This window comes from Phaenicophaeus curvirostris, chromosome 1 (assembly GCF_032191515.1).
Source record: "Phaenicophaeus curvirostris isolate KB17595 chromosome 1, BPBGC_Pcur_1.0, whole genome shotgun sequence".
In the NCBI taxonomy this organism is placed as follows: domain Eukaryota; kingdom Metazoa; phylum Chordata; class Aves; order Cuculiformes; family Cuculidae; genus Phaenicophaeus; species Phaenicophaeus curvirostris.
In genome coordinates, this window is record NC_091392.1 from 182248156 (window position 1) to 182274379 (window position 26224).

At 42.9% G+C, this 26224-nt stretch overlaps 1 protein-coding gene across 1 annotated transcript in view; it reads right to left on the bottom strand.

Moving 5' to 3' along the window:
- Window positions 1-18428, bottom strand: part of FREM2 (FRAS1 related extracellular matrix 2) — a 125514-nt gene extending 107086 nt beyond the window's left edge. Inside the window, exons 1-2 of the mRNA XM_069881974.1 lie at window positions 13286-18428; window positions 7447-7536 (exon numbers count right to left, since the gene is read on the bottom strand). Of these exons, the coding sequence (XP_069738075.1) occupies window positions 7447-7536; window positions 13286-18428 (5233 nt within the window). The remainder of the gene's footprint in view (window positions 1-7446; window positions 7537-13285) is intronic.
- Window positions 18429-26224: the final 7796 nt, after the last annotated feature.

Genomic DNA, 26224 nt, shown 5'->3' on the forward strand with positions numbered 1-26224 from the left:
CATCGAGTGCACCCTTAGCAAGTTTGCAGATGACACTAAGCTGGGTGGAAGTGTTGATCTGCTAGAGGGTTGGGAGGCTCTGCAAAGGGATCTGAACAGGCTGGACTGCTGGGCTGAGACCAATGGCATGGGGTTTAACAAGGCCAAATGCCGGGTCCTGCACTTGGGGCACAACAACCCTATGCAGTGCTACAGACTAAGAGAAGACTGGCTAAAAAGCTGCCTAAACGAGAAGAACCTGGGGGTGTTGGTTGACAGCGACTGAACATGAGCCAGCAATGTGCCCAGGTGGCCAAGAAGGCCAATGGCATCTTGGCTTGTATCGGAAACAGCGTGACCAGCAGGTCCAGGGAGGTTATTCTCCCTCTGTACTTGGCACTGGTGAGACTGTACATCAAATACTGTGTTCAGGTCTGGGCCTCTCACCACAAGAAGGATGTTGAGGCTCTAGAGCAAGTCCAGAGAAGAGCAACAAAGCTGGTGAAGGGGCTGGAAAACAAGTCTTATGAGAAGCAGCTGAGAGAGCTGGGGTTGTTTAGCCTAAAGAGAGGGCTGAGGGGAGACCTTACTGCTCTCTATAACTACCTGAAAGGAGGTTGTAGAGAGGAGGGTGCTGGCCTCTTCTCCCAAGTGACAGGGGACAGGACAAGGGGGAATGGCCTCAAGCTCCGCCAGGGGAGGTTCAGGCTGGACACCAGAAAAAAAAATTTCATGCAAGGTGTCATTGGGCACTGGAACAGGCTGCCCAGGGAGGTGGTTGAGTCCTCTTCCCTGGAGGTGTTTAAGGCATGGGGGGACGAGGTGCTGAGGGACATGGTTTAGTGGTTGACAGGAATGGTTAGACTCAATGATCCTGTGGGTCTTTTCCAACCTAGTGATTCTGTGAAAATTGTGAAAGATCTGCAGTTTCTTTCAGATATGTTTCTCTCTCTTGTATCAACACTACTTTTTAAAGAAATCAAGACACTTCTTTAGAAGCATTTAATCTACTAATCAAGTCAACCTTTATGGGAACTTTTGGGACTCCACTGGCAAATGGAGTGAGGGTATTTTGAATCCCATAGTGAAAACAGGCTAGGAAATGAAACAAGCTTAACTGTTGTGAGCAGGGATTCTTGACAGCCGTCAGTGTCCCTTCTCTCCTTTTGTTCTCCTTGAGACCTCCTCCTCCTTTTGTTCTCCTTGAGACCTCTTTAGTCTATTTGAATGAAAAATATTTGCAACTAACAACCAATATAATTTCACAGGCTTATTACAGCTCACTTTAGGAATTAGTGTGTTTCTGCAGGTTCTCATGTCACTGATAATCAGTGTTACTCTTGAGAGTTCTCAATTCTTCCTCGTAAGCGTTAGTGTGTCTCCTTAATCCCTTTAATTCTTGGATTTTGACCTAATTTAACTGTTCGTTGTCATGCTTCTTTTGCTGCTAGTTGGATTTTATAATGCATCGTAAGAACAGAAAAGCTAAATGGTGGACTATTTTTAAGTAAAAAGCCTGCTAAGTGCTATCTTGAGGATTATCTCCCTTGCCTCTCACTGGACCAGACCAAATGAAACCAATGGCACTATTCAGCTTGGCAAAGGAAGGAAGATTCAGCTCCAAAAGCTGAGCTGGTCAATTTTGTTGTGAATAAAGTGTTTTTTAGAAGTGTTATTATTCAGCAAGTGATCTGAGTTTGAAACTAGGAAAATATATATCACCATGTGATGGTGTGAAGAGATTTCCCTTCTATCCAACCAACCCAGCCGCAAGAATAATCATTCCGCAAGGAAGACAAAACTATTAGCCCTGACTTCAAAGAGAACTGAAACCAAAATCTACCCACCTTAAACCCAGATCTAAACGAGCAGCTTAAGTATTACTCTGGAATGCACTGTTCCAGCTATTTTATTCTGTGAAACATAGAACATATTAGCAGGAAAGGAGAAACACAGCAGGGAAAAAAGAGGGGAGAGCACACAGAAAAAAGGAGGATTTGTTGGCCCTGTGGTAACTGTACTCATTGAATCACAGAATAGTTTGGGCTGAAAGGGACCTTAAAGATCATCTAGTTACAACCCTCCTGCCACAGCAGGGAGACCTCCCACCAGACCAGGCTGCCCAAGGCTCCATCCAACCTGGCCTTGAGAACCTCCAGGGATGGGGCAGCCACAGCTTCCTTGGGCTTCCTTGCCAGTGCCTCATCACCCTCAGCATCAAGAAATTCTTCCTTATGCCTCGTCTAAATCTGCTCCTCTCCAGTTTAAAGCCATTCCCCCCGTCATATCACTGCAACCCTTTGTGAACAGTCCCTCTTCAGCTTTCTTGTACGCCCCCTTCAGGTACTGGAAGGTTGCTATAAAATCTCCTCAGAGCCCTCTCCAGGCTGTACAAACCCAACTCTCTCAGCCTGTCCTCATAGCAGAGGTGCTCCAGCCTTTGTAGCCTCATCTTTATAGCCCTCCTCTGGACCCATTCCAACAGTCCCATATCCTTCTTACCCTGAGTATTCCAGAACCGGACACCATACTTCAGGTAGGGTCCCATGCGAGCAGAGTGGAGGGGCAGAATCCCCTCCCTCGACCTGCTGGCCATGCTTCTTTAGATGCAGCCCAGGATATGGTTAGCCTTCTGGGCTGCAAGCACGCATTGCTGGCTCATGTTGAGCATCTCATTGATGAACAGCCTTAAGTCCTTCTCCACAGGACTGCTCTCAATCACATGATCCCCCATCCTGTATTGAAACTGCACATTGCCCTGACCCAGGTACAGGACCTCACACTTGGCCATCTGGAACCTCATGAGGTTCACACAGGCCCACTTCTCCAGCTTGTCCAGGTCCCTCTGGGTGATATCTTGCCCTTCTGGTGCGACAACTGCACCACTCAGCTTGGTGTCATCACCAATAATAACTGAATATCCTGGAATAATCTAGGATAGGGAGCAGAGGAAAGCTTTGCTTTTGGTTAAAACTGCTATTTGAACCAAAATAATTAAAAACAAAACCAAAAATTCTTTAGTTGAACCAAACAACTACCTTTATTTCTCCTCTTCAAACCCCATTTTGTTTTATTTAGTTAAAGCAGACCTTCCTTTCTATGCATATATCTAGAGAATAAAGTGATGTTCAAGTTCAAAACAGAAAATACAATCATTTCCAGCAGTCATTCTTAAAATGTTCATACAGTGAAACCAATATAACTGGTACAGAAGACAACAAATATCTTTCACTGAGATAAGTAAGGCCTGTACGAGACTTTCTATACACCCCATGTAATTATAGCTACACAAAACACATAGCTACTCCTGTATACATTAATAGATATTAATTTTGCTGTGACTTTGCAGCCACATTCACAATATCTCCATGAACTAGTGTTTTAATTACAGAATGGTTTATTTTGAGGGGTTTTTTCTGCTTGTTTGTTTGTTTGTTTAAGAAATTGTAGTGTCAAACTACTATTTAAATCCTTTGGTAATATTTACAGTAAGAAGCGTGACAAGTAGAAAATTGTTTGGGCACCAATCTAGTGTATCAAAACAGCAGCAACAAGCCTGGCAACAGACCAGAATCCAATACAGTACTTGGCAAATGATGGCAAACATACCGCCAACATGTGATGCCCTCATTTTTAAGCCAAGTATAAATGTAGTTGAGGTTTCTTGCCAGGACTAGTGTGCCCAAATGCCATGTGTGAGGTCAAGCAAGGATGCTGCAAATAATTGCCAATGATATTTTACCAGCCTGCTTCTAGAACTGTCTGATACTGAGTCCAAAATGTCTGTTCCTATACTATTATTACAGCTCACCCAGGAAAACCCTCTAGTACTATGGCTTTGAAAAGCGGCACTGATAACTGTTTTGGTTAATAACTCTACTCAGAAGTGTGCTACTATTCTCTCACAAATTAATAAAGCCTACCAGAATGGTGGAATTCCTAATAATGTATTTTTTATTTAGTAAAATGAAGAATAACAGATGACAAAACTATATTTCACAAACTTAATTAAAGTTTTCTCTAACCAGTAGAACAGTGCTTCTCTAAGTAACATAATTTCTCACATAAACATACTTGGGAAAAGTCTATGAAGTTTTCCCAGAAATTAGGTTTAAAGACTAACTTTAGGGAATTATTCTTGAAAGATTCTTGCTTCAATGGGGATTTAAAAAAATCTTAGTACAGGAGAATGCAGGGCTGTGTTAAGTCATTTAGGAATCTGTAATGAAAAGTTTAAATGAGATTTAGTTAATGATGTAAATCACCAGCTTCTGAGAGCCTTGGCTTTGCAATGCTTTGGCTTTAAGTCAGAGAAGCTGCCCCAAAAGCTTGAAGTAAAAAAAATATAAACTTGTTTCTTTCCTTCCCTAGCGATCCTCACATTCCTAAGACAGGCATAAGAATCTGTCATTACTTCCCCTTTGAAACCATTTTACCCTTGAGGCACTGCACTGCAAGATATCACTTAGCAGCCCTATAAAAACAGTTTGGAGGACACCACTTAAGTACGGAGCAGAGAAGGAAGTTGGGTAAGGGAGGGACAGATTATGGTTCAATTTAGGGCTAAGCATCACATGAGTTTCCCCCTTACAAAATATTTTTTTGTTTTAGAATGCCCCAAGCTCAAACCAGCATTGTCTCACTTTTTCCTCAAAAGAGATGAATTTAATGGAACTGACTCTGTAATGCAAATACCATTAGTATGGCACCAGCCTCTTGCAATAAAAGTTACCGCAGAATACAACACACAAAACGAATTTCTGCCATAGGTGATGGTTCCTTAAGCTCCAGAAAGACAGATAGGGTAGGAGGAGAAGCAAGCAAGGCAGACTACTATGACAATGGCACCAGTCAAGCAACAAGCAGGTCAAGAACAAGGTCATAGTTTTTAAAAATTTTTAACAGATCACTATTTAGAAGAGATAAACATTCCTTCTCTCATTTTACATGGTCTGAACTTGAATACTGCAAAGTTACCCTCATCACCTAAGAAGAAGAAAGAATTTTTCTTATGCGAAGCAAAAATGAAGGAAACAGTAGTCCTTAACAGAGAAGCTCTGCTCTTTAACTGGCATTCAGAGTACGGCTGCAGTACTGCCACCTCAGTCCCAATACCCATTGCTGGGCAAGGGAACATATTTGACTCTGGTACAGCTTCTGGAGGCATGGGGTCTGAGCTGGAGTTTGAGTATAGTTCCAGCTTTGAAGTATGTTTGTTTCATTCTACACAATCAGCAGAATCTGACCAAAAAATTGCCTTAAACCAGTTAAACCAGTTTCACATTATTCAAAACCGCACAATTAATGTGAAAATATCTTCTACAGTTTGGATAGGAAGGCATTTAGATCCATATTCTTACTCAATTACTATGACTTACTGCAGTAGCATTATAAAAAAACAGAGAGGCAGGGCATAAAGGGGAAGTAAACAATAGACTTTAGTTTTAATTCTATTCTCAGTGCTAGGTTCTCATGTAAGGAGTAAAAATACTTCAGACAACTCATAAGACACATAGCATGAAATCATAGCATGCAGTTTTCTGAAAAAGGCACAAGCGCTCAACACACTGGAGTTAATTTCTATGTCAATTTTCACTCCACACAGATTAGTGCAACTTTCATAGCTAAAGCTCAAACTCCAGCCATATATTTGGCAGTGCCATAGATACCCAGTTTCCCTGAGCTTTCAGTAATATGAAAGTGCTGCAGACACTGCAGATTATCATTAAATTTATCAGATTTAGGTTACTCTGTGAGCCTGTTTTTCACTAATTAAAAGACTCAAGCATTTTCAGCTGGATCTTTTTCTTCACCTGAGTCAGTCTCTCAGTAGCGTGCAAATCTTCATACCACAAATATATTCATGAGTTCAACTATCAGTCTGGGTTTCCATTTTTTTACCTCCCCACAAGAAAAAAAAATAAAATCCATTTTCCCTGCCTTCTGGTAGCATCAGTGGATCAAGAATTTCATAATTTAAACAATAGGATTCACCACTGCTACATGTTTGCACTTGCTAAGCAGAGTTTTTTCTTCACCTTGTTAATGGAATGTGGAAGCTATTTCTGAGGAAAAAGATTGAACTGAGACTATTTCACAATGTCTATAAAAAATAAAAATCCAGACTTTTTTCAAGGTTTTGCTAACATGGACTCAACATCTTTTCAGTATCAACAGTATCGCATGACTTTTAAAGAATCAAAACTCAAAACAAAACAGAAAGCAAACTAGTAATATGGATGACAGTTATTTTCTTCCAAAATGTCACACAGCTACCTAATCAGCACCCAATACATTATGGTATCTTTATGGTCTAAGCATAACAGAAATATAAGGGCTCAGTTGAAAGCAGACAGTCTTGAAGCTAAATCCCTAAACATGAAGAATTGAAACCTTTTCTACCTTTAAAAAATACTAATACTGATAAATAACTGAATTGTATTTAATTTATTTCACTTTTTAATTACTTCCATGAAACAAGCCATTTATAGCCAGAAAAGCGCTACAGCCATACATATGTAGGTAACTAATACAGATAACAAGACTCTTTCAAAGCTTAAAACCTCAATCAGTTTCTTCTGGTGAAACCTCTAATGTTGGTTTGGTCCTAAAGGTTTTCTTTCATTCTATTCTTACACAGCCTCCTTAGAAACCCATTTCTTTTCTCTTTAGTTATACTCAGAAAGTTATTATGAGACAGTCATAATCCCATAGCTATTCTCCATTTATTTAGATGGCAGATTTGTTCCTTGATGAGTAAGAAAGCAAGTCTGTCACAGCACCACATTTCATACTGTTGGACCGTTGAATGGAAAAAAAGGCCTGCTAATGTATTTTGTTTACCCTTTCTATGTTCTTTAAAAACAAATTAACAAAACCTGATTATTTTTTCCCAGAATGAGTATATGAAGGTGTTCTCAATTTGGCCTTATTCTTACCTTTTGTATCCTCCACAATCCTGCAAAATAATATTAGTCACATGAATCCACATCAGTGACCTGAGAAAGATCTTCGACAAGCCATTGAGGATTCTGTTATGTTAGAATCAGAACTTGAACTCTAAGCAACATGTACATCAGAAAAAATGCATCCATATGAATAGTCTTACAGCTGGAACCTTTAAAGAGGTAGGCAACTGTAACTGTAAATTAAAATGTAGGAAGTTTCTCAAGATAAAAGACTTACGAGAATATGTATAAAGAGCCTGGATAGGGAACAGAAAGGTAAAGCTACAGAAAGCCCAGGTATCAGAGTAGACTTAGAGAATTCAATTTTTTCACTAGATGGTATTACCATTTCATCAACACTAGAAATAGTTCACAATATGGGAAATGCACGACAAAAATTCTATTCCAGGAGGTAACATCGATTTCCGTCAGTTAAATTCAATGCTCTTAAACTCCCAAAGCATACTTAAACTCCTTCTCTTTCAAGAACAAGAAAAGCGCAGATCTCATGAGTACTCACCACCATCTTCGACCATGAAATGAAAAATGTCACTGGTGGCATTGTCACCCCCACGTAAAACATAGCATATCTTCATATCATCAATATCAGCTGGAAAGAGTCAAGAAAAACAGATTTTATTTTAAATGCTGAAGGTAGGAAACATTTTTACAGAAAACCTTGACATGTATTAGTTTAGCTTCAACCGAGAGGTTAAGTTTCTCCAGCAGAGCTCAGGAACACGGTATTAACAGCATTGGGATTTTACTGATACCATCATTCTCTCTCCCTTTACCTCCCCTCCCAGTGCCCTCTTTCTTTCAAGATGTATTTTCAAGAAAAACTTGAACAGAAATGTAGAAATATAGGCTCAACAGTCAGAGCTATTTCATATTTTTAGTGGTGCATTTTCTTAAACAGAGGTGTATCTCCACTAATGTATTAATTCTGTCATTCTTCATCCCGAGAAGGGCTGTAGAGGTCACAGAAAATCTATGGCCAAAATGAGAGCAAAACCCAGGGTATTTTCTATGCTAAGTTTTACCCTTCATTCAAGAGGCAAGACAAATTAGTTCACGTGACCCTCCCCCCCCACTACCCCGAACCCTGCCTCTAGAACTAGATCAGTTCTGGCATGTGGTCCCTCTCTAGGAGAGAATATCTCTACACATTCTGCAACAGAGAGATTGCAATCTCTTCAGTCACCTGCAAAACTGCCCTCTCCACCAGACCACCCTTCCTATCAGCATGCTTGCAAAGGATATGTCATATAATCTATATGAACTGCCACAGATTGTGCTCATACCCATACATTGATTGACTGTTTGAAGAACCCAAACACTAGACAGACAAGACTACAGTAAGAAAAAAAATCAAAGAGCAATTTTGAATCATCAATTGCAATAAAGAAAGGTAGTAAAATGTTAACAAATATTTATTAATACTGTGTTTTCTGGATTCTTTGTGCAGTGGTGAGAAACACGTAACACATAAGAACTATTTTGTCACTTTCCCTGAAAAATTTCTGTCAGTAAAAATCCATGTCTGATACTTTTTTTAAGAAAAAGTTTTGGAAATTAGTATCATTAAGTACCACCCAAGTTCTCCTCCCATGTTAGGACATACGCATTACTAAAAAGACGCCCAAAGCACTTTGTTAAGAGTGCCTCAAATTTCTCAGTTCCATAAGCAGGCAGACATCTTCTAGGACAAACAAAAATATTATGAGCAAATACAAGCCACTGATGAATCTCTTCCATAAATATTTGAAAGCTAGATATCAAAAATTCATTGGGCTGTAAAGAGTATGCAAACAAACCCCTCTTCATGTTGGTGGAGCAAATAAATCTTTAATTCTGCAAGCATATAACTATTCAGCTCTGCTCATATGGGTAGCCTTATTAAAATCCATAGTTCCAATGTATATACAGATAAGCACTTGAGCCAATGTTTGCAGGACCAGGACCACCTCATAAAAAAAAGAGCCACTTGTCATCCAAACATCTTAATTTTGCCATAAGATTTGCAAAGGAATGACCAGTTTTCTGTTCATTAGGAACATGTTCAGAGTCACTTGAGCAATTCTACACTTTCCTTCTACATTCCATTAGGTTATGCTAATTATATTAAAACCTGCCTAGTTGTAAGCACAATCCATTACTGCATCACTGCAGTGCCTGCTAAATGTTAATATGACACTGGAATTCTCCAACATAATTTTGAAATCCATCCAACATTATTTTCTATTAAAAAAAAAAATTATCTCCACTAGATCAGGGCACTAATTTCCCATTTAAAATTCTGCAAAAGTGATGTGGTTGTTAAGGGTTACATGCATTAATGTTTATTCTTTAAAAAACAAATGCACTTTACAACAGTATTCACTTGTCTCTTTGAAACACCTGTCTGAAAGAGAAGATAAAAAGCATTATTGGGGTGAACACTGAAAAAAATCATTGCTTGCAAAGTGTTGTGCATTTGGCTGGAGAAGCCACGTAGAAATCTTTGGCCTCAGGAGACTACACGGAATGCTGAGACATCAATCAAGCTATATTACTGCTAAGGTAGATCCTTACTCTTCACTGTCCCTTCCCCTTCTTCCTCACTCCTCAGCACACCTGCAGAGCTATAGAATGGGAACTAGTCCTCCCTCACAAACTTACCCCTGTGGGACCAGAGACTCCCAAAACAGGGCTCAGGAGTCCGTCACACTTTGACCATTCAAAACATTATCCAAATGTCAGTTAACTACTTGTTATATACCGCTAAACTTCTTCAAATATGACAGACTTGGCAGTTATATAATAGAATTTACCCACTTTTAAACAAATAATTTAATCTTTATGAATAACTACTAAGGAAAAATTCCAGCCCTGACTTGCAGAGATGACTGCAGTGTGATTATGCATACACAATATTATGTGTAAGTATTTTTGCCCTAGGACAACAGTATACTAGAAATTACCACATGTTAAATGTTTTTATTTAAGCTTTCTCATTATTTATAAATATGAAATTATAAATATGAAGCACAAATAAATCATAGTGAGTTAAGAGTGCTCCTTTCAGGAGCAATGAAAAAACTTAAGAACTGCTTAATGTATTCTAAGAATATTTTATTTTGTTACTATTCCTTGCCCTTCTCTCTCTCCCATTCAGATTGTTCTAAGAATTAAATATAAAAGAATAAAAAGTACTAACTGTTTGCAGTATTTGGGGGCCTTCTATCAAGACGTTAATTCTTCCACACTCTAATCCTCACTTTGAGCAATTCCAGCCCTATGAGCCTCATAAGCAAAATATTACCTACTGTAATTGTAGCAGAAATATTTGATGTTACTCGTTATAAATCCCCACACTGATTAAAATACACAACAAATATCTAGGACATACTACATTCTGCACAACTGCATTTTGACAGGAGGCTTTCAACTCATCATGAAAGCTAGGCTAATTTCGTTTCTGGCATTTGACAAAGTTTTGTTGGCAGATATTGAAAAGCAATCCCAAGCATAAGTCAGTAAGCTGTTTGCTAAACAACAGCTTTGCCCCCTCCTTCAGTTATAGGCAATCTCAAAAAACCAGACTGCTCAAGCTGCTTGTACAAAACGAAACTTGTTTCATCAATATTACCTCACTCAAAGCGGTCAGGCTTTGTGCTTATAGGACCACAGACCACATCCAACGAATGGTGGGGTAAGGTGCTAGACTATTAGGATGGACTTTGCAAACTATTAAGCAGCTCAAAACTCACCTGCACATGACCCTGGAAAGCCTCATCTGACTTCAAAGTTGGCCCAGTAGTGGCTGGACAAAATGACCTCCAGAGGTCCCTTACAACATAAATTGGAAGACTAATGATGTTTTACAAGCCCTATCAGGACCCACACATTAATGAAACTGGAACTATTCAGCATTTTATAAGAGGTAGCCCTAAATGGCAGGATAGGACACCTAAAAAGGGGGGTGATCAAAACATAAAAGGAAAGCTCGTAACAACAAGTCCAACAGTCAATCCCAGAGCATCTCAAAAGTAAAACTATCACTCATGCTGGTTGCAAAATCTGCAGTTACATTAGGATCATTAAGAATATGACAAAAGAGGGTCCTGGCTACTCCTGGCCTGAACATTAGACAATCATTTGTCTCAATATAGCATAACCATGAAATATGCATAAATTCACTACTCTGGATTTGCAGTACTTTGTGCATTAATGGTAGTGGGCGACAAGGTGATGGATAACAGGAAACTACACATAGTTTTGACTACACAGCTTGGTCTATGTAAGATCTCTGTGTCTCACATTACTTCTCAAAACTGTAGTCCCCTACGTTCAGCCAAGAATTTTTGTCTCCCTGCCATTCACAATGTCTCCCATACCCAAAGTGGCTACAGACAAGAGGGCATCTGAGGAAAAAGGAAAGGAAAAATACTGTCCTTTTATCCATGACTTGCACTCCCAGGTTATTCTATGACCCAGGTATTCTATTCCAGCAAGTTATATTTCCCTGTCCTCAGCACACGGATTACCCCTGTGTGAGCCTGATGCTTTCTGCCTTTCATGCAAGCTTTCCAGATACTCTTCTCCCTCAGTGCTTGGCCCTGCATTCAGAAGACATTTTTATGTGCTTGCTTCATGAAATACAAACCATTCTATAAAGCATTTAGGAGGCTGGGAAGAGAAATACCACAGGAATAACACAGGTGCTCAGACAGTATTTGCTCATAGAGGCCAAAGGACAAAACTGTTGAAGAAATGTGTATTTCTTAAAAACATCCAACTCAAAACAAATTAAAGTGCTTGTGCCAGTAATGTCAGGTAATCTGTTGAGTTTTAGCACTTCCTGGGGATCCTTACTAGCTTTAAAACCGATTTCTTCTAAGGGCTGCATGCTCCTCACCCAGCTCAGGCAGCCCCAGGATATTAAGAAAGCCTGTACGAAGACCAGTGAACATGACATGTGGTCAGACTGCCAAGAGAAAGCGAAGTAACAACTGCATCTCACAAATGTATGAGAATGGAATGTGCACCCCTCCCCTTGAAAAAATGGGATATCACTGTGCTACGCAGTCATCTGCTTTCAAGGAACACCCACTCCATAATTCTTCATTTTCTAGTGTAACATATAAAACAATAAAAAGTGATAATCTGTTTACTTGCTTACTCTTATTTTCTTTCGCTTCTTCCGTATTCTGACAACAATACTCCTAATATTACTTTCAGTTCACTACTGAAGCCTCACATTTAAGAAGTCGTGGCAGTTCCCAAACCTTAGACTTGGTTTGGTCCCTGCTCATCCACGTTTTTGCCTTAAGATTGCAAAACCTAAGGCATCTTAGCCATTAAAAAGTTCATCAGAACTGTTTGCAAGATTTGATGTATCTGACAAGAACATCAGTAACGCCAACATGGGATACTTACCAGTATGGGCTCTGCGAAACATAATACAGGCAACTGCAAGTGTTCATCTTTAGCTTTCCCACCCACATGGCCCAGTCCGTCTGAACACCTTTAACTTTGAATGTCATGCTTTTGTGCTGTCTGTGCAATCCCCAGCTGTAAGAGGGTCTAAGAAACCTTATCTGAGTTTTATATTAATCAGCTATTAACTCACTGCAAAATAACATGGAAAATTCTCCGGCAAATAGCTAACGCTCCCCTTTCAGTTAGAAGTTACTTCATACCCTTTTGTTGAGGCTTTATTGCAGAACATACGGTACATGTGTTTTTTAGCCTATTTATACCACTCAGTATTTCAGTTTCATGTTAAAATTAAGTACCACTGGCATAATTTTAAAACATTTATACTACCTTTTAATTTACCACAAACACTTAGTGGTTAAGATTTGTATAATTAAGGCAACAAATGAACTCATAATATACTATTTCCCCATGTTTGGGAAATGATTTTGCTTTTACAATTAAGTGCGCTCAGACTGTATAGCAACTGATACCCTAGATGTGGTATGACCATTAGTTAATAATAGCTTGGCCACTCCTGTAACATTTTCTAAATAGACATGTTTAAAGTAGGCACTCGGCCTCTAAAGATCTGCAACCATGTGCAGCCCAATTCTGTTGTGAAAACTTCTGTCACTAATAAAAAGTCCAAATTATAGTCATTTGGATCATAAGCTTTCCAAACTGAAGATGCCCCTTTATTCACTATTTACCCAGCAGAACCCTTTTGCTGTTTAAAGCTGTCATAGATGCAATAAATAACAGAAAGAACTGAAAAATAATAAAGCCATTAGAAATAAGCTTGCTGCTTGAAAGTTTCTTCCATCAATTATTAAAGAGCTTAGCACAAAAAAAGACTCTTTCCAGTGATACAAAAAAAGCATGGAGTATTATAATACCTTGGGTGAAGTGGCTGATGCTATGGTTGCCTTTCCCCAGGTGGATCAGGAAGCCATGGCGTGGAGCCTCTGTGATTCTGATCCTGAGAGTAACATGCAAACTGTCCCTGTCTTCCACTTTGAGCACCTTGTTGGTAATCAGAAACCCAATGTGACCTGTGGCCAGAACACGGAGAGTCTGAGCACCCTTGTTTATCACAACCTGAGGTACACTGTTGTCCACAGCCATTATTCGAATCTTCATAGTCTGAGGTTTCCTTGTTTCAAACACAGTGTTGGGGAATACATAAAAATCAGTATGAGTGCCATCCGTAACAGTAAAGGAGAAGCTATCCTCCACTGATTCTGTGCCATCATGTTTGTAGCTGATTAGATTTTCATTTAGATCTTGTTTAGTGAAGGCAGTGACTGGTTTGGAGTTATTGAACATGATCTGACCGTGAACAGGTACTTGAGTGATTATAAATTTTAGCAATGCATCAGGTGTATCTCTGTCTTCTGCAGTCAGTTCAAACGGGGTTATCAGTTTGTATTCATTTTCACTCACCACTAGGTTATGGATTGTGACAACAGGTTTCTTATTGTCCACATCACTGATAGAAATTCTGAAAGTACGAAATACGGGATTATAGCCATCAGTCACCTCAAACTCAAAGCTGTCCATTTTCACCTCATCTTCTGAAGTGTGAATGTAATAGATCTTATTGCCTGCTAACAGGAGTTGAGTAAAAGTGGAGATGGGTACCCCAGGCCGATCTGTGCATTCAAGATGACCACGAACAGGTGCCCTGGTAATGGTGAAAACTAACTTCTCATCTGGACTATTCAGGTCACTGGTGCTAAGCAAATCAGTGGTAAGGGTTACCTTCCCTCCTTCCTTCAAAGAAACTCCTTTGCTGATTACATCCGGGAAGACAATATCAATGCTGCCTATTGTCACATAAAAATAGCGGTCAATGAGAGGATTTATTCCATCTGTCACATCAAATTTGATAAGATCACGAACTCCTTGTTGGCCGAAATGCATATATCGAATTAAGTTTCTATCCACTTCATCTTGGGTGAAGTTCATCCCCAAGGTGATATTCTCAACTCCACCTGAAGGTTTTATTCTCTGCAGGAGGCCTTGTCCTGGCCCATATTTTATAATGTATGTCAAGGTTTTATCTTCAGAATCTAGGTCAGTAGCCTTCAATATTCTGTTATGGATAGTTCTAGTTTCCCCTATTTCAATCTCCAAACCATCGTTGATGGCCATTCTGGGCGTCTCATCATCTACAGGAATAACCATGATGAGCACAGTTTTCCTAACAGTATGTTTACCGTCTGTGAGTTTCACCTCAAAACTGTCCTCTTTTGTCTCAGAGTCATCATGTTCGTAGAGTATACTGGAACTCTCTGTTATCTGATCCAAAGTGAAGCTCTCCACCAGGACAGTTCCGTTGACAAGCTGATTCACAATGTGCCCGTGTCTGGGAAGTCTCGTAATTGTGAACAATAACTCATCAGGAGGGATGTCTGCATCAGCTGCATTGAGGATAGGGGTATCGATAACCAGGCTCATGCCTTCCATCACAACAAACTCTCGCATAAAGATTTCAGGCTCTTCATCATTGATCGGTATAATGACAATGGAGAAAAAGTGCCTTTGGGAAAAGTTAATGCCATCAGAACAGCGCAAAGCAAATCTGTCTTCAACAGGCTCTACACCCCTATGTATACTTTGGACATAAAAAATATGCCCTTGACGGAGGTCTTTCAAAGTAAAAGCACTTATAGCTACACCTGCTCTGGATTTTTCAGATCCCGGGGCTGGAGAGATGTTTTCTACATACCCAGATGAGGGCTGAGCAACAATGGTGCAGAGTATATCATCACTAGGAGTATCCACATCCTCAGCCCTGAGATGAGCAGGAGTAATGACTCGTTTTTCACCTTCCATTACCATGAACTGCTCTCCCACAAAAATCTCTGGGGCTTGACTGTCAACAGGAAGAATGGTCACCAAGACTGAAACTCCTTGAACAACACTGCCCCTGACGCTCCACTCCTCAGACAGGTCAGACAAAGTAAGGTTGAAGGCATCTTCTTTGGGCAGAAGACCTATTTCACCACCAGTGTGAGCATATACCACTGCACCATCCAGCAAATCTCTCTGGGAAAATCTCTCTGCAGGCACCCCTTGGACCAAGATGTTCCCATGCTGAGGAGGATCCTCTACAATGAAGGTCAGCATAAGGTCATCTGTGTCCTCATCTGTGCCCTGAATGACATTAGCAGTGATTTCAGCAGCACCATTCTCCAGAACATCTAGGTAGGAACCAAGAGTGCCTGGGGGCAACCGTAGCCTAGGAACTTCATCATCAACTGGTTGCACGTTCATTTTTAGTGTGATAGGCACAAAATGAATGCCATCACTCACATCAAGCCCACAGGTATCACTGTTGGTCTCAGCTCCACTGTGCACATATACCACTCTGCCTTGCCTGATATCCTCCAGGCCAAAGATCCCTCCTGGTATCAAACTGTACCCAGAAAGCTGCAACTGGCCGTACCGAGGAGGCTGGGTCAGGATAAACCTGAGATGGGCAAGCTCAGTGTCTGTGTCACTGGCATCCAGCTCATTGGGACTAAGGACATGGCTGCCTCCCTCAGGCAAATTGAAGCCAGTATTTGTGATTTCAGGAGGTTGGTTATCCACAGGCTGCAAGTAGATGGTGAAAGTCCCTTCAGCGACGTTGCCAGCTGCATCTTGCACTTGATACTGGAATTGAATCAAATGAGGAGCCACCCCCAGTTCTTCCTGGGGGGGACGGTATGATATCTTGTGATGATTGATCTGGGCTTGGGTGAAATGAGTAACTTCCACAGAGTGATCCTCAGTCAGCACGAGGGATCCAAGGCGGGCTCCGTAAACATCTGGAGGGTGGTTAGTGTCAGTGTCAGTGGGGGGCTGGGTTATTGTGTAGCGGAGTTCACGGTCCCCCGAATCCTGATCTGTGTAACACAAGTGCTTCCTCCGCAGTGGTGTTACTTGCTGCTCCGCCACTATTAAGTGCAGGCTGCTACTACTATGCAGCTCTGGGGCTAATCTGTCTATGGGATGTACTCGGATCACAAAAGTCTGCGGTCCGGAGCGGTTGGGCGGGTCATTGTCATCCTGGATTCTAAAGACAAACTGGTCCAACACAACCCCAGGGCCAGGTCTGTGAGGCCCAAAGTGGTGGTAGTAGAGACGCCCTTCCACAATGTCCTGCTGCAGCCATTCTCTCACTGGTTTTTCATAGATGATAGAGCTCCCTGATAAACCTGGGACCCTCCTCCAAGAAAAGCCCTCATCTTCTTCCTCATCTTCCCAGTCAGGAGGCTCCTGCACTTGACGGAGGAGGAGCTGCCCAGCAGTGGGACCAGACTCTACTGTAAAGAGCAGGATGCCATCCTGTGAGTCAATGTCAGTGGCACTAAGAGCACGGGTGGTGATGGGCACCGTTTCACCCTCAGCCATGTCCAGCCCCGTGTTAGCATTGAGCAGGGGCGGCTGGTCATCAGTGGGCACCAGGGTAATGGGGAAAAGGAACTCAACACGGTGGCGCGAGCCACCATCTTCCAGTCGCAGCACCAGATTGTCACTGAGTGGAGAGTCACTGCCGTCATGCTGGTAGATGACCCGGCCTGCTGCCAGCTCGGCCACCGTGAAGTGTTTACGAGGGGCAGCAGGTTCTGGGGTGTCCTCCAGCAGAGTAAGGTGGCCATGCCTCAGCCCCGCCACCACGCTCACCCTCACCTGCTCGAGGTCATCCTCATCGCTGATCACCAGGTTGGGGCTGGGACCAGGGCCCGAGAGAGGCCGCGACTGCCCCTCGTAGAGCACGAGGCCGGTGTTGCGAGTCACCACAGGTGCCAGGGTGTTCATGGGCTTCACCACAATCACGAAGGCAAAGGGCTCCGAGGCGGCACCCTCAGGGTCCAACACTTCCAGCTCGAGCTCAAAGAGCCGCTCCCGATCGGAGTCCTCCGCAGGTGGCTGGTAGGCGATGCGCAGCTCCCTCACGTCCCGCTGGCTGAAGGAGGAGACCGGCAAGCTCCGGTCATCCGTGCTGACCATGTGCCCCTGGCCAGGGCCGAAGAGCGACGTGATGTTGAAGAGCAGCAGGTCCGGCGGCGACTCAACATCCTCGGCCGCCAGCATGTCGGGCGTGAGGGCGGTGAGGACGAACTGGTCCACCTCCATCATGAGCATGGCCAAGAAGCTGGGCTTGGGGGCCACGTTCTCGGTGCCGGCCCGGATCCGCACCAGCACCTGGAAGTACTCGCGCTTCAGCAGCGCCCCGGCGCCCGCCGCCTCCCGCAGCTCGGCCACCAGCGGCACCAGGTCGCGGTCGGGGGACCCGCCGGCCGCCGTGTGCCGGTAGCGCAGCCCCAGCCGCAGGAACTCCTCGCAGTCCCACATGGAGGCGGGCACCGGCACGCCGCCCGCCGCCTCCCCGCCCGCCGCCGCCGCCGCGGGGACCCCCACGATCTCGCCGTAGCGGGGCAGCCCGGTCCCCGGCGGCAGCAGCCCCACGCGGCAGCGCTGCCGGCCCGGCTCGAAGGCGAACTCCAGGCTGCGCGCGTCCAGCGGGTCGCTGGTGCCCCGCAGGCGCTCCACGGCGAGGGGCAAGCTGCGGGTGACGATCTCCAGCTGCGTGAACAGCACCTCCACCTGCAGCGCCAGCGGCAGCACCAGCGCGCGGCTCGCCGAGTCGTAGCGCAGCTGCAGCCGCACGCGGTCGCGGGCGGGGCTGCGGCCGCCCAGGTGCCAGTACCGCACCTCGCGGGGCCCGAAGTCGCAGGGGAAGCGCCGGGGACTCAGGCGGCCCGGCCGCCGCCACGGCGGGTCCTCGTCCAGCACGGTGAGGTGGCACCGGTCCCCCGGCCGCACCCGCAGCACGAGATCCCTGGCGGGGTCCAGCCAGGCGGAGCGCCCCAGGGGCACCCGCAGCCCGCGGTTGGCCACCACGACGGCGGCCGCCTCCGGCGCCCAGAACGAGGACGCGGCGGCGCTGCCCGGGCCGGGCTCGCCGAGCCCCGCGCCGCCGGCCAGCAGCAGCAGCAGCAACCCGGCCGGCAGCCGCCGCGGCGCGGCGAGAGGAGCCGCCGGCATCGTCCTCGCTCGGCAGCGCGGAGCCCCGGCAGCTCCCGAGTGGCTCCCGCCGCGCTCTGAGCGGCTCCGCGCCCAGCGCCGCCGCGCCCCCCGCGCCCCGAGCGGCCAACGGGCGCCCGCGGGGGGGCGAGCCCGCGGGGAGCGATTGGACGCGGCCGCTCGCCAATCCCGCGAGCCCGAGCGGGGACAGCCGCCCCCCGCCCTCCCCCGGGCCCTCGACGGGTAGACGAGGAGGAGGCGCCGGGAGAGCTGCTCCGGCTCCGGCTCTGCGGGAACGGGGCGGGGGAGGCAGGGGTCACGGGTCGCCTTGCTGGCAGCCACCGCGGGAGCGGCGCCGCCGAGACCCCGTGTCAGGGGCGGGGGGAACGGCGGAGGAGCGCAGCCTGCGCGCAGCGGCTCCCTACCCTCGCCTCGCATGTGGCTCCGCGGAGCAGAGCTGTAGCGGGGCTCCCTTCATAGGATCATAGAATCACCAGGTTGGAAAAGACCCACCGGATCATCGAGCCCAACCATTCCTATTAAACAGAACCATGTCCTTCAGCACCTCGTCCACCTGTCCCTTAAACATCTCCAGGGAAGGTGACTCAACCACCTCCCTGGGCAGCCTGTTCCAGTGCCCAATGACCCTTTCTGTGAAAAGTTTTTTCCTAATGTCCAGCCTAAATGTCCCCCGGCGGAGCTTGAGGCCATTCCCTCTTGTCCTGTCCCCTGTCACTTGGGAGAAGAGCCCAGCACCCTCCTCTCCACAACCTCCTTTCAGGTAGTTATAGAGAGCAATGAGGTCTCCCCTCAGCCTCCTCTTCTCCAGGCTAAACAACCCCAGCTCTCTCAGCCGTTCCTCATAAGACCTGTTCTCCAGCCCGTTCACCAGCTTTGTTGCTCTTCTCTGGACTCGCTCCAGAGCCTCAACATCCTTCTTGTGGTGAGGGGCCCAGACCTGAACACAGTATTCGAGGAGCGGTCTCACCAGTGCCAAGTACAGAGGGAGAATAACCTCCCTGGACCTGCTGGTCACGCCGTTTCTGATACAAGCCAAGATGCCATTGGCCTTCTTGGCCACCTGGGCACACTGCTGGCCCATGTTCGGATTTGGCTCCGCGGGGCAGGGCTGCAGCGGGGTCCCTCTCCCCGCAGGGTGCGGGGCGGCAGCGCTGGCCCCCGGCTGCCCGAGCGCCGGGCCCGGTTCGGCGGGGAGAGGGGAAGGCGAGGAGGAGCGGCCCGAGCTGCCGCCCGGGGGGTGCAGCCCTGCCCGCCGCCGCCGTGCTGTGCGCCGGAGGGAAGAAATCTCAACTATCTCCCGGGCAAACCCCATTAGTCAATATCCAGATTCATTTCTCGGAGGAGACTGGTCGCAGCAGTGGCTGAGTAAAAGCTTCATGGGATTTCTGTCTTCTCGTGTCTGCAGCTAAAAGCATGTTAATAAGAGCTTGTGAGCTTTCAGGAGTTACTTGTCTTTTAAAATTCTTCGTGGCAGCCTCTGACTTTTTATTCGTCTTCTGTCACAGCTGTTTCTTACTGAAATGTGACCCACATTCTGTTTTAAGGAAGGTTTCTAGCGACAGAAAAGTAAAAATCACTAAGGAGGGGCAGATGAAAATATTACCCAAGGCATTTTGGAAGTGACTTGGTGTTAATTTGTCATGCCTGCTTTTAAGATAATCTCTGAAATTATCCTTCAGTAGTGGAGCAAAATTATGGGATGCGGTCTTGTTTTCTGTATGGAAAACCTGAATTTGGAATTTCGCATGTAGGCACAGTCAGCCACGTTTGCATATAAGTATTTCAACAAATAATTCAGCTTGGTTTGGGGTACAGAGGCATCAGCGGACATCAGTTCTACGACAGTGGATTACTGTAGTTTGTGAGATGGATACTTTTATATTCTGTTACTGACATACTTGTTGAAAACTGCAGAAAGCTAGTTTGTTAAACAAGCCTGTACTGAGTTATGGACTTGGGTGCAGCTGCAGGAGGTCGTAATTTTAGTAGTTAGACATCTAGTAAGGTTAAACAACACTAATACAATTTCCCTACCCTTATGAGGCATTCACCCTGGATTTCAGCAGGTTAATGTCTTTTTTTTTAAACTTCAAAGGATGGTAATTCAGTAGAAAAACTTGAATCTCAAGACCAAGGATCTTCCATATTTTCAGAAACATGGTGCTCCAAGTACAAAGTGCAAGACGTGGATTGTTTGTTTGTTTTTTTCTTTTCACAGCACAACATAAAATAAAAAGTGCTCAAAACTATGCAGTGGAAAAGAATTTTGAAATATTTTTCCTTGAGTTGCTGACTGGTTAGCTTGTGCCAACACTTGCCTTCAAATGGTACTTCAAGAAAATTCACCTTGGCTAAATTTTGATCTAATGAGATACCTGTAAATCCAAAACATTTGCCTACCAATTGTCTCTGAAGAAATAAGAATTGGGCCCAATAACAAGTCTATTGATCTTTAAAATAAAATTTTGGTGAATAAAGTGACTGGTATTTGACCAGGAGGAAAAAAGAGTCTACATATCCTTGCATTAAAGCTTGCAGTTCTTTTACACTATTACAGTGTGTTTCTGAGTCTAAACAGAAATAAAAAGCTTTTAAGACAAAGACCTGCTCATATAACAGAGTATTAATAAATAAAGCATGCTCATTGAAATTTAGTGATGAGTACTTCTGAAATTTGTGAGATTCAGTAGGATAAACCAACATTTTAAGACCCTTGTTTATTTAAAACTGAATGCAAATTTATTCTTATTTCAAATGCAATGCTTTCTGAGGGCATCTGAATTCTGCTCTGTATCATGGATCACAGATTTGTATTCCTTATTGAAATCTGCATGACTTTCAGTCCCTGTGTAAGACAAGCAGTTCATCAAATCCACATATAGATTTATAGTTATCAAAGACTGCCCTCTGTTGATGTAGTGTAATCTTAACATCTTAAATGTAGCAAAGCCTGATTTTTGTTATTACATTACTTTTTGTAGTTTTGTTCTTAATGATGGGATTAATTCCAGGGGTGCTCTTCAAATAAATTAGTAAAAATGTAATACTTTTGCTGATTAAATACTGGAAAAGGAGACAAAATATGGCATACAAATGTCAGAGTTATTAACGTTTTCCAAATAGCATGAGTATTTCATAACTTACAAGTGTGAAAAGTTGTGCCATCTCTTGCCAATGTATATTAACTAACTTGCCAAGGAAACAAAGAGAGCAGAGGGAGAGGATGGAAGCAGCAAATGAGATTTGTGGGAGCATTTGGGTTTACAGTTGTATAAGAAGTTTTGCTGCTACAATCCAACTCCGAAGGCCATATAAAAGCAAGGTGTACAGTACCTACTGTGGCACAGAGAAAATTTTCTTCATTCACAATATGACAGGTGGATTGCTGTACAAACAACAAAGAACAAACCTATATAAATAGTCTGCTGAAACAGAATAAACATTTGAAAATGTTATGTCAGCTAGATGAGAGATTGTCTCAGTTCCTTATCTGTAGTCGTACTTAACCAGTAACCTTTCTGTTGCTTTTGTACTCATTTTCTCTTCTCTTATTCCATTCATGAATTATTACACAAGTGGTTATTTATATTATAAATTATCAGGTGTAGTTTTTTTGCCTAGGTATATGCAAGACTATTTCTAGACTGTAGCTATTAGTCATCCTTTTTCTGACAGATATCTCAAGAGGCAGAAAGCCGACTTGAGAATCCTCTGTCTTCATGAGATGTCTTCTTTACCAACACACTCTATAAATGTGGCATTTTTCTTGAACCCATTCTTTATGTGTTTCAAGAATTCTGTTTCAGCCAAATATCTCTTGCCTTGCAGGCAGAGATGTTCCTGAGAAGTCAAATATCACTAAGTCTTGCATCCATAGTTTTTATTTCCTTTTACCTCAAGTAAATCTTTCCCTTCTAGTGAGAAGAAACTTCCCTGAATTCTGTCAGGATAAGGTTTCATTCCTTGACTAGGGAAACTCTGCTAGAGTCTGTTCTCAAAATTGTTTTCTGTTGACACTGGGATAAGTGTAATACTTGTTTCAAAATTTTCATTTACTTAGAGTGAATGTGACCACACGACCCAGCCTACATTCACTCCAAACCCAATCCAAAATCACCCTCTGTCTTTCTAGAACTCTTCTTTGACGTTTGTCTTGGTACTTTATGATGTTTCTCCCACTGCTGCCTAGTAATTGGTTTCACCTGCCTAGCACTGGCCACCTGCCTGCCCTCTGCGTCTCTAGCACTACTTTTACTTCAAACTTGGCTCTTTGAAAACCTACTTTTCAAGTCAACCTTCTTCAGGCTCCTTCCCACTTTGGATCTCATCATAAGCATCTCATCTCTTTTTGTTTCAAAGCTAAAATACAACTTTTTGATCTCCTACTAACAATGCGAAAAGACTTGCTAATTTACTAGAGTAAATAAGTAGTTCCTTACCTATGGTTTATTTTTTGTGCTTGGACTCCAAATTTGAAATTGTCTTAACTGTGATTATTCAACTTATAATGTTCCTTTAAATGTACACTGCCCCACAGGCACACATTTTCTTTGATATGTAATGAAGGCAACAATGAAGACACTGTAAGCAACGTAGATGTTTTTAAAAAATGTTTTTAGACCAAGACTTTTTGAATCCTCTCTCAGTTTTCCCCTGGATGAAATCGGTGAGTGGTTGGAAATGCTGTTGGCAGGAACTGGCCAAATTCTGTTGCCAGTGACAATGACATGTTCATTTTAACATGCAATTCAGGACAGGTACGTGTTGGTACGGGTATGTATTGCACTATATTTAAGTAAATTATAACTACAGGTGAAATCATGTATCAACAAGTAATTATTGTACATAAATGCTTAACACCTAGTGGAGGTCAACACAGTCAAATCTTCCACGCTTATACATTGATCAGAAGTGCAAAACTGTTAACTGGATTTTGTTTTTTTAAGCTTTAAACTGTGTCTATACTGGTTATCTGCTATAATTTCTATTGCCATGCTTCAATTACATATTATTGAAATAACAGTACAGTCAAGTGCTTGTATATTTTCTTAATAAAATATGTAGGGAAGCTTTCCTGACACCAATTTCTTTGGAAAAGAAAAAAGAATGGAAACTACTTGGTGGGTAAATGACCAAGTCCAGGCTAAGTTATTTAACTGCTCTTGTCTCATAAATGCCATACAAATATGTATTTTCTTGTTAGGATATATGCAACATAGTGGTATATATGTGATATCAAAAAAAGTCTTAATGAGAAAGAAGTTGGCTAGTTCCTGTAGAATGAAACCACAAATGCTGAAATTTCATTCCAAGGATGATCTTCCATCATGCATTACAAAGGTTCATTTTCTGTGTATATTTCATGTTTAGTTCAATGATCAGTGGTGGGGAGAGAATATATTGTGCTTAGTATTTACATTGCATTAAGGTAGCTCATTCAAAGACTTGATTCATTTTACGCTAGAGGGGTGATCTTAGTGGCCAAGAGGCTTTTATATTATGGGCATGATTTTTGTTCTTCTCAAAGCAGTTGCAGCAATACCTATATGTATGTTACTATATTTTTATTGTGTTTTGGGTGGCTGATGGACTTATGGAAGCAGGTAAGTTTGTGGGTGAGTAAGCTGAATTGTTGATAACAGTGCTGTAATTGTTCAGCTGACAGAATTAGATTTAGTAATAATATTTAGATTTATTTGAATTTATCTGAGCCAAGATGTTGATTTTTTCCTACTAACAGAACTCTTTTTTATCAACTAAGTATTGTTTATACACATCTATACTATAAACTTGACATATTATGCATTTTATATAGTGTAAAATTATGTTCCATGGCAAAGATTGTTGAACTTCAGTCAAACAAGCTGTCAGGTATCCCCAAATCAAATGATTCAGGACACTATGGTATGTTTTATAAAATGAAACAATTTCTTTTGAAGGATGATCCTGCCATCTCTGTGCTGACCTTGGATAACTATTAAAATTGCATGTCAAAGGCTGAAAAAACTGTTGTTTAAGCACTTAAGATGCTCTTCACTGTAATTTTTTCTCTCCTGCTTTATGAGAGAAATTTTACATAATCTTTGTAGCTTTAGTTGTCATAACAAAACCACCCCACACAGGCGGTTCCATCGTTTTAGAATTCAAACAGTATCACTGCCAAATGCATGTTTTACTGTGACTGTAAACTACTGGCCTTTGTGTTAGACAGCTACAGGCCAAAAAGTAAATAAGAACTAAGCCTTAAGGTTGTAAAGAGGACAAGAACCAATATTCTCCCTCCCCTTTTATATCCAGGTAGCGATGCTAACCACTTACTGTGTTTCCTTTCTCCATAGAAATTTCCCTAAACTAGCCAGTGTCAACTTTATTCCCATTTTGCACACAGCTAGGGTGAATACACAGATGTCTAAGTCTCTTGGGTCTGATACTGTGACTTCCACTCAAACAAAGCTCATAAGTTTTGCCAAGGTAAGAATCACAGGCACCTTAAAATATGACAGATGAAGATTTTGTTAATGTGCAAGTCATATGGATGTAGGTGACTATTTCACCTGCATACCTATTAAAATTAGGCATTTGTAACGTTGCGAGTTGAACTCCAATCACTTCTGTAGAATTTTTTCCAAATCAGTTCTCCAGACTTTTGTTCACATTAAAATGACCCATCTCTCAGTGTCCGTAAAATAGGAGTAACAACTATAAAACATCTGAATCAAACTGATTTTACCTTACCAGAAATGCGTAAGGTGTTCATCACAGAAAAAAATCTAAAAGTTAACAAGTAAGAATCCAAATTTCAGGATACAGCTCATTTTAGAGGTGAAATTTTTGAAGGCGCAGATAAGTACTTGGAGCCCAACTTCATCTTTCAAGCAACATGGATATTAACTGGAAGTCAGAGAGCAACTAGGACTTGTATTTGGAAAAATAAATTTGCAGCACTCTTGGGGGACAAGTCTCTCTGAGAAAGGGGGCACCATGTGCCCTTAAACAAAACCCCCAAACATGGGAAAGGCAGTTTCAGACTTCCTAGCTTATATGTATGAGTAGAATGTGAAAGGTAGAATATGACTGCCTAAGCTGAAAGTTCTTTTGATCTGTTCATCTTTTTAACCTGAATTTTGGAGTAAAATGAGTTTACGGCATTTCAATAAGGAGGCAGTATTTCAAGTGTATGTTTAATAACCTGATGTGGAACCAGTGTTCGGTGTCATTCATCAGCCCTTGGACGTAAAAAGACTGTATTAAGGCCATTAATTTCAGGTGGCTGACTTAGAATGCGTATCTTACTTTCTTCATTGACAGTATGTTAAACTAAGGTCTGTCAGCCCCAGTGGGAGGAGATTTCAATCACTTATCAGAATTGAGGAAATTGTGATAACTGTGAGACAGACACCATGCTATAGAGAAACCCCTCCTATAATCAATGAAGGGAGGTGGCGGTTAGAGACAATTCATCCTGTGAAAGATATTTGAGGAGTGCCCATATCCTTCCATCCCTGCTGTGGGGAAGCTTAAATTCCTCGCCTAGAGTAGTTGCATATCTCCTAGATTTGCAAAATTAGATGTGATAGATGACACTCCAGATTATCAGAAATTCAAAAGCCCTAAGCCTATTGGCTCCAGGACTTCTGGTTTTAAATTTTAAACAAAAAAAAATTAAATGCACTTCCATGAGTTCTGCCATTACATATGTACTAATTTCCCTGAAGAAGCCAGATCTCTTCTTAAGCATCCTCAGGCTTACATGTGGTGAAGCTCTTTTTAGTGCTCTGACATGGAACAGAATCCAA